This window comes from Capsicum annuum, unplaced genomic scaffold, assembly GCF_002878395.1.
Source record: "Capsicum annuum cultivar UCD-10X-F1 unplaced genomic scaffold, UCD10Xv1.1 ctg3426, whole genome shotgun sequence".
Taxonomy (NCBI): Eukaryota; Viridiplantae; Streptophyta; class Magnoliopsida; order Solanales; family Solanaceae; genus Capsicum; species Capsicum annuum.
This window is the reverse complement of record NW_025841092.1, coordinates 1-9349: the sequence shown is the minus strand read 5'-3', so window position 1 is coordinate 9349 and position 9349 is coordinate 1. Positions and strand designations below refer to the sequence as shown.

Genomic DNA, 9349 nt, shown 5'->3' with positions numbered 1-9349 from the left:
CTAAATTCAAGATATATTAGTCCAAATAGATATTATGAATTAATTATTTAAGTCTAAATATGAATTTGATTAAAGTTCAATCTCATTGATCTAATCCATTGATTTTGAGTACAAATGATGAATCGAATTTGCTAAATTCAAGATATCATCTTATCTTAAAGTCCCGGTCTAGTGCCTCATGTCAAAAGATGTGTAATGCCTAATTAAATTAAAGGCAAAATACATAGATAAATTCTTAAACTTTTAAATTTTTTTTCATATTGACATCTCAATTAGGCTATGTATCTATTGAACTCTTTAATTATTCATAAAGTGTGTCAATTAGACACAATCTGCTGATGTGGAAAAAATATAAAAAAATACGTGTAACTTTGTGAAAAATATTTTAAAAGTGAATTTTAATATTTTCGATAAAAAGTATAGCGAATCGTTCCTAACGGGAAAACCAAAATTATTAAACGTGCAGCGCACCTTTGATTTGCTTGCGCGTGGGCTTGCATTCCTATTCTCCATCATACCATGGTCCCAAACGTTCGTTCAAACAGCTACTCAGCTAGCCAGCCACTGGTTAAAAAGAAAACACAGAACAAAAACATAAGTACTATATATACAGGAGCAGAAAAAGCAAACGCTCAGAAGGCATTAACCACGATCCAGCAAACATGCCTATCGCCGCCACCGCTGCCGTCAACTTCTCACCGGTGACGACACGCTATGGCGGCATACTGGCCTCACCAACATCTTCATCCTCCCGTATCACCGTTTCTATTTCTAATGCCGTTACTACTAACGTAGCTCGTGTTGATTCCCTCTCGTTCTCCATGAATTCCAGCCCTAATTTCACCTCCAGCCGCCGCACATTTCTAATGTTATCCTTCGCTGCTGCTGGCACCGGTGGTGGTGGCGGTGATGATAATTTCCACGGTGGAAATGGAGGAGGAGGTGGTGGTGGTGGTAATGGTGGTAATGAGGAGAGTGGTGATCAGAAAAAGAACCAAAAGGAAGCTTTGATCGCGTTGACCGAGGCAGGTAGGAATTCCACTTTGTAGAGTAACAATCGCTATGATCTACCCCATCACGATGAATATATATATATATTTTTATTACTATTTTGATTTTCTTCACTTGAGCCGATAGTCTTTTGAAAACAATCTCTCTACCCTCAAGAGGTAGTGGTAAGACCGACGTGCAGCTAAAAGGTCGTAGTCCTGGCTTAGAGTTCTATATTTACATATTAGCATTTCTACTTCTGACTTAAAATTCTGAATCTCTGTTACTGTTATATTGTGCATTTACGCATTTACTGATCTAAATTTTGAATTATCTTTGTAGGTAGGTCGTTGGAGAGTTTGCCGAAGGACTTGCAGACGGCGATAGAGGACGGGAGAATACCTGGATCCATAGTATTGAGGTACTTTGAGCTAGAGAAATCTCCATTACTAGCATGGTTACTTCGTTTTGGAGGGTTTAAGGAGCGGCTATTGGCAGATGATCTGTTCCTCGCTAAAGTTGCTATGGAATGCGGCGTCGGTATTTTCACTAAGGTTCGGACTGGAACACTAGTTTTTCTAAATTTACATTTTAGCACTTGTAGTTGATTGAAATTATCAGTTTCCATCCTAAAGTTCAATGCTTTTTGACTCATTTGGTCCTTGACTTTTTAAGATATTTTCTATCCGCCTTTACTTCTGACACATTTTTAAGGTTGTTCTCTAGTGGGAACGGATATATTTCTGTAGGTGGTTGGGTACTTCTTAACTGACCGGGACCTAACAACTATAGCACTTTCGTTATATTGTTAGTGTTATTTTCTTGTTTACTTTTCAAGACTCAAAGAAAGTGATTGATGATTATTGCTTGTTTAAGTGTACTTATGTTGTCATTTTGAAATTTTAAAAATTGTTACTTTTAATAAATATCTCTTGTTTTTTAAAATCAAATTGTGGATTAATCCAAGTCATTTAACTTTTTTTTTTAAAAAAAATAAAATTCTCTCCCCTCCTTGGAAGCTCCCACCCTTTTTGCTCCCTTTGGTGCCCACAACCTTAGGGTTAGATGTGAGGGGTGCTTATCATCTAGGCAACTCCCTCTTGTCGTTATTTAACCTCAGAAGTTGGTCAAATTTGATTTTAATTATGGGATGGATGAAGTAATTTGATTGTCCTTATTGACGTATTTGTAGTGTCTTCCTAGATGGGTGGGACGCATACAATTTTGGATCGATGGAGAACTCTAAGTTTAAACTACCATGACCTAGCATATCTAATCTGGAAGAACTCGAGGCTTTTTCTCGAAAGTTAAAGAGTATTGCAAGAGGGTAGAGATATAGGTAGTAAAGGTTGAAATTTTGGGAGGATAGTTGGCATGTGGCTATTCTCTGTTTCGAAGTGTTAGGGTAGATCAACAAACCCCACCACTAAGAGATTATCAGTAGATGAGCTTATACTAGAAGGTTATGGAATCAACTGTTCAGACAATATGAACGCTGACTCATCATAAATGAATAACAGTTGATTCATCAAGCTCAAATTATGTGTTTATTTGTACTATTTAGCATTCATCTGGAAGCACTTGATTTATAAAGAAAAATGTTGAACTTGAAGATTTTCCCCCTCCCTTTTAAATAGGCTTTTTCATTCATTGTTTTATGCTAAAATTATTGGACCTTTTGCTGGTATTTTAATATTAAGACTTCAGTTAAACCATGATTGGGATGGGTGAAGGTGGATTTCTTTTCATATTGGAGACGATTTTTTTTTTAGTACATGTCTAGTATGAACTTTTTGGGTGAGTGACAATATAGAATGTAATATGAACTTTTGGGTGAGTGACAATATAGAATAAACTACTAGTATTGGAGATCAAGATGATTGAATTATGGGAGTGCTTTGTGCTATTACCGTGCATAACGTCTAAAAATTAATTGAACCAAGGGAAGTGATAAATGGTCCAGTGCCCAACTTTACTTATAGTTCCTTTCGTTATCCATTGAATTTCAGATGCCCAGTCACAAATAGGTCTACAGTGACCTAGCCAGACTAGTAATCTGGACCATAGTTTCCTCATGTAAGGACTAGAAGGGGAGCCTTGGAGTAACTGGTAAAGTTGCACCCAAGGGTGTGGCCTAATGGTTTAATGAAGTTGGGTTGAGCACCATGAGGTCTCAGGTGTACTTCTCGACAGGTACAAACACTAGGTGATTTCTTTCTATTCGTTCTAGCCTTGGTGGTCCTGTTACCTGGTACTTGTTGTTGGTGGGAGGTGGCAGGTATCCCTTGGAATTAGTCGAGGTGCGCACAAGCTGACTCAAACACCACGGTTATTAAAAAAAAAGTTCCTTCACATAAGGACAGGCAAAGAACAAATGCTCGAACTATTCATCAGAACAACCACAAACACACAAGTTTGAGGCACTTGAATTCCAAACGTCAGCAGCCTATCCACAGTAGCCAATCGTCCTTGAGCCGCAAGCCAAAGGTTGAACTTAAACATTGTGTGCAAGTTAGGCCGCAGAATCATACTCTTCCAGGGAAGTCTTTTGATGCTAAGATGAGAACATGTGATACAGCTTTTTGATCCTAAAGCCTCCACTCTGCTGGAGCTGAGACAGTCTACTTATGAGATGCCCTATATGCTTTGTAGCCCCATAATAAAGCTCCCCCTAGTGTCCAATATTTTCTTGACTGCGATTCCCCCTAGTGTCCAATATTTTCTTGACTACCCAAGCTGCTGTGTTGATATAGAAGCCATGGATGCGTATAATCTAGGGGCAGTCCTTCATTGCCATAGCCCACAGTGCTTTGCTGTAGCAGCCTTACTCCAAATATGTCTGGTTGTTGATCAGGTAGAAAGACATCTTATGATAGTAATGGATTAAATCTATCCTTTCTCTCTGTTGTAAAGCAGGTCTATTTGGGTTTGCAAGCTGCACAGCCATGATCTCGGGTTGAACAGACCCCTCATCCGATTGCAGTTTTGTGGGTAGGTGTGGGTGCTTCAGGAGAGTATCTCTGAGTTTGTTCCGTTGGCTTCTTATTTGGCCAAAACTGGATTTCCCTGAATGAGATCAACCACCTTATAGGAGAAATGAATAGATTGAACAAGAAATTTATATTTGTTTAGACCTGACTTATAAAGTTTCATGTGAATAGTAGTTACTAGTCACAGAAGCATTCAGAGCATCTACGAAAAACTTGGTTCTCACGGTGAACAACTTTTAAGTCTCATAAAGGACTCTTTTTCTTATGCAAGGATGCAATTGTTTTATCTTTGCTTTACGAAGTGCAAATTTCCAAAGTCATTGCTCTAGATTATGTTTTCTGTACTATGCATGTTTGGTTAGTTATCCTTATTTAAATATATTTCTAAAACTAATCATGTTTTTTGTACTGTTAGAAGGCAGTCCTCATTGGCCGAATCCTCTTTTTTTCTTGGTTGCTTGCCATACTCCAACTATTATGTTTTTTCTTTGGGTTCATGTCCCATTTCATGCATGTATAATCCACCAATATTTATTCGCCGCATATTACTTTCCTTTTGGGATAAGTCTACTTCATAATCGTTGTTACTTTGGTTAGTAACATTACCATGGATCCATACGCATCCATTTTTATATCTATGGATGTATGGAGTCCATGAGAACTCGAATCAACAATGTTACAATTTTACGTTATGTTAAATAGGGAAAGTGATCAGCAACGTTCCTGTTAGAATACGAGTAGAAATAGGAATAGTATATACAAAATCCTACTTAGAAAAGGATTGTACTATAGTGTCTATAAATAGGGTCTCGATGTAATTATGTAAACACCATCATTCAATAATATTTTTCTCCATTAATTCTCACATGGTATTAGAGAGTTGGTGAGAAACTTCAGAAAAGAGAAAAAAAAACTCAGTCATTGTCGTCAATTCCGGTACTGATTTGTGTCATTTTTTATTTTGTGGGTTGTGTGAGAAATACAACACCATCAAGAGGATCGGAAAGCTCAGCGACGCAAACCCGACCCAAACCACCGGAAAATCAGCCCCTACGCGCCTACCGGAAATCTGGCGAGATCAATCACGTGCCGGTGCGTGTCTTTTCGGTTGAATTTTTTGAGTGGTTCCTTTTTTGTTGGGGTCGCCGTTCTTTTCCGATACGACCAGTTACTTTATTTTAAAATTCCGGCAACTTTTTGAAGATTCCGGCCACCGGTATTAGGTTAAGGCAGCCCCAGATATTTTTTTTCCTGACAGTTTTTTTCAGAGATTCAGCTACTGTTTCTTGGTACTTTCAAGTTAAAATTCCCAAGATGTCTTTTGGATATGATGTTTTTGGATCCAAAACTACTGGTATCGGAAGTTCAAGTCTTATGATCACTTTCGAACCATTAATGGGAAGTTCAAATTATTTAACCTGGGCTTCCTTAGTTGAGTTGTGGTGCAAAGGTCAAGGTGTCCAAGATCATTTAACAAATAAGGCTAGTGTGGTAGATGAAAAGGGAAAGTCTAGCGTGGAAGATGCGAAAGCTAAAGAGCAATGGGAGAAAGTTGACGCTCAACTATGTCGTCTCTTATGGCGATCTATTGATTCCAAGTTGATGCCCTTGTTTCGTCCATTCCAGACGTGTTATTTAGTTTGGGAAAAGGCTCGTGCTTTATACACTAATGATATATCTCGTTTTTATGATGTGATAGCTCGAATGACCAACTTGAAGAAACAGGAATCTGATATGTACTTACTTGGGACAAGTACAAGCAGTCATGGAAGAATTTGATACATTGATGCCCGTCATTGCGGATGTAGAAAAACAACAAGAGCACAGACAGATGTTTTTAGTTCTTACACTTGCTGGACTTTCTACTGACCACGATGTTGTACGTGATCAGATTTTTGCTAGTCCTACGGTTCCTACAATTGATGAGTTATTCTCTCGTCTTCTTCGTCTTGCTGCGCCTCCCAATCACAAAGTAGTTTCATCACCCACTGTTGACTCTTTTTGCATCTCAAACCATAGAAAAACGAATATATCAGCCTATGAAAAATTAGCGAGGAGAAGGTCGTTTTGGAAAATCTTGATCGAAGTGTAGTTATTGTCATAAAGTTGGACACACTCAGGATATATGTCATAGTTTGCTCGATCGAAGTTATTGTCATAAAGTTGGACACACTCAGGATATATGTCATAGTTTGCTCGATCGAAGTGTAGTTATTGTCATAAAGTTGGACACACTCTGGATATATGTCATAGTTTGCATGATCCACCACCCAGTTATGATCCTGCTTTTGTAAAGGAATATAATGAGTTCCTTTGGAATCGAGCAAGTTAGTAGACATGTCCACAGCCTAATCGACCGTCCAATAATGCTCATATTGCCCATACAGAATATGATGAGTTCCTCCAATATAGAGCAAGTAAGCAGACATCTCCACAAGTAGCCTTAGTTGCCCAGCCTGATGCTTCTGTTGCTGGTAATTCTTTTGCTCGTGTTTCACAGTCTAGTACTCTTGGATCATGGGTTGTAGACTCAGGTGTTTCTGATCATATTTCTGGTAACGAATCTCTTTTGTCTGATATTGTTTATTCACAATCTCTTCTTGCTATTACTTTAGCCAATGGAATCCAAACAAAATCAAAAGGAATTGGACAAGCCAAACCCCTATCTTCCGTCACTCTAGACTTTATTCTTTATGTTCCTGGTTGTCCTTTTAATCTTGCATCTGTTAGTCGTTTGACACGTGCCCTTAATTGTAGCATAACTTTTCTTGATGACTCTTTTCTAATGCAGGACCACAGTACGGGACAGATGATTGGCGCAGGACATGAATCACAAGGCCTTTACCATCTTACCTCTTCAAATTCCTTCACAGCATGCTCCGTTACAGACCCTCCAGACCTAATTCACAAGCGTTTGGGACATCCGAGTCTATCCAAACTACAAAAGATGGTGCCTAGTTTGTCTAGTTTATCCACATTAGATTGCGAGTCATGTCAACTTGGGAAACACACCCGTGCTACGTTCCCACGTAGTATTGAGATTCGTTCAGAGTCTATTTTCTCATTAGTACATTCTGATATTTGGGGTCCTAGTAGAGTCAGTTCACCTTTAGGTTTTCGTTATTTTGTTAGTTTTATTGATGATTTTTCAAGATGTACTTGGGTTTTCTTAATGAAAGGTCGTTCTGAGATATTTTCTATATTCAAAAGTTTTTGTGCTGAAATTCAAACTCAATTTGGTGTTTCTATTCCTTAGAATACTTATCTTCTCAGTTTCAGGAGTTTATGACTCATCAAGGAATTGTTCACCAGACATCTTGTCCGTACACCCCTTAGCAGCATGGTATAGCAGAAAGAAAAAATAGGCATCTGCTTGAGACTGCTCGCACTCTTCTCATTGAATTCTATATTCCGCTGCAATTTTGGGGCGATGCAGTTCTCACATCTTGTTATCTAATTAATAGAATGTCAATCTTCCCTTCAGAATAAGGTTCCCCATTCTATATTGTTTCCACAGTCACATCTCTACTCTATCTCCCTTCGTGTCTTTGGGAGCACATGTTTTGTTCATAACTTAGCCCCTGGAATAGATAAATTAGCCCCTCGTGGCTCTCAAGTGTGCCTTCCTTGGTTACTCTCAAGTTCAAAAAGGGTATTGTTGTTATTCACCATATCTTCGTCGCTACGTTATGTCCGCCGATGTCATTTTTTTTAATCTCGACCTTACTATATATCTTCTGATCATCCTGATATCTCTGAGATTTTACCCGTATCTCCAGTCTTACCCGCACCATCCTTGGTCTTACCTATATCTCCAGACTTACCCGAACCAACCTTTAAGGAATCAACGGTCACGTCTCCTGCTACAGTGCCACCACTTCTGACTTATCATCATCGTCCGCGTCCACCATTAGTCCCTGATGATTCATGTCATGCATCGGACGCTGCTCCTACTGCAGACTTGCCTTCTTCTAGCCAATCAGTTGCACTTCAAAAAGGTATGCGTTCCACTCGTAATGCTAACCCACACTATACTTTCTTGAGTTATCATCGTTTATCATCACCCCATTATGCTTTTGTATCGTCTTTGTCGTCTATTTCCATACCTAAGACTATAGGTGAAGCACTCTCTCATTCAAGATGGAAACAGGCTATGATAGATGAGATGTCTGCTTTACATGCAAGTGGTACTTGGGAGCTTTGTAAGTCAGTTTATGACTTTCCCCTGTGATAGTCATTGGGATGCAGTTGTTCTTATGCTGCGATATATAAAGTCAGCTCCAGGTAAAGGACTACTCTTTGAGGATCGAGGTCACGAGCATATCATTGGATACACAGATGCTAATTGGGCAGGATCACCCTCTGATAGAAGTTCTACCTTCGGATATTGTGTTTTAGTAGGAGGTAATTTGGTGTCTTGGAATAGTAAGAAACAGAGTGTGGTTGCTCGATCTAGTGCCGAAGCAGAATGTCGAGCAATGGCTGTTGCAGCTTGTGAGCTAGTTTGGATCAAACAGTTGCTGAGAGAATTAAAATTTGGAGAAACCGGTAAGATGGAACTTGTGTGTGATAATCAAGCAGCCCTTCATATCGTATCAAATCCAGTGTTTCATGAGAAGACTAAACACATAGAGATTGATTGTCATGTCACTTTGTCAAAGAAAAAATACTCTCAGGAGATATTGTTACAAAATTTGTGAATTCAAGTGGTCAACTTGCAGATATATTCACCAAGTCCCTCACCGGTCCTCGTAGTAATTACATTTGTAACAAGCTAGGTACATATGATTTGTATGCACCAGCTTGAGGGAGAGTGTTAGAATACGAGTAGAAATAGGAATAGTATATACAAAATCCTACTTGGAAAAGGATTGTACTATAGTGTCTATAAATAGGGTCTCGATGTAATTATCTAAACACATCATTCAATAATATCTTTCTCCATTAATTCTCACAGTTCCAACCACCCAATTACCAGGGACTCTTTCCCAAAGATCTTAAAGGGCATGATAGGCTGTTCTGTCTGTTCTTCACAAACAAAAGGAAATAATAGCATTTTGTTGCTTTGTTGTTGCAGATATTTTTCACGTGTCTCCTATATCTATTTATGCATGAAATTTTGGGATTATTCCTCTGCTTTTAGTTGTGACTCATTTTTCACCTGCTTGCTGTTTCGTTGGTGCTGTTAAAATAGTACGAATATTTATCTGTTACCATGTCTGCTTTGTTCCAGACTGCTGCTGAGTACGAGCGCCGCAGGGAAAACTTTTTCAATGAGCTGGAAATTGTTGTTGCTGATGTGGTATGTTGCTCTTCTGATTGATAGTATGCTATTGTTCTATCTGTCCGTCCTACCTTTTTTTTTTTTT

General features: G+C 38.8%; 1 protein-coding gene across 1 annotated transcript; it reads left to right on the top strand.

Annotated features, from left to right (window-relative positions):
- Positions 1–443: 443 nt before the first annotated feature.
- On the top strand, positions 444–9342 carry LOC107847406 (protein RETICULATA-RELATED 4, chloroplastic). Its single transcript, XM_047403105.1, has 3 exons — positions 444–1029; positions 1333–1544; positions 9214–9342. The coding sequence occupies exons 1-3, from the start codon at positions 663–665 to the stop codon at positions 9301–9303; spliced, it is 669 nt and encodes a 222-aa protein (XP_047259061.1). The 5' UTR covers positions 444–662; the 3' UTR covers positions 9304–9342.
- Positions 9343–9349: the final 7 nt, after the last annotated feature.

What these genes read in the sequence shown, in the direction of transcription:
- LOC107847406 (XM_047403105.1), top strand. Translation starts at nt 663, where the DNA reads ATGCCTATCGCCGCCACCGCTGCCGTCAACTTCTCACCGGTGACGACA. An exon ending in GATCGCGTTGACCGAGGCAG is followed by an intron (nt 1,030 to 1,332) that starts GTAGGAATTCCA and finishes TTATCTTTGTAG; the next exon opens with GTAGGTCGTTGGAGAGTTTG. An exon ending in GCGTCGGTATTTTCACTAAG is followed by an intron (nt 1,545 to 9,213) that starts GTTCGGACTGGA and finishes GCTTTGTTCCAG; the next exon opens with ACTGCTGCTGAGTACGAGCG.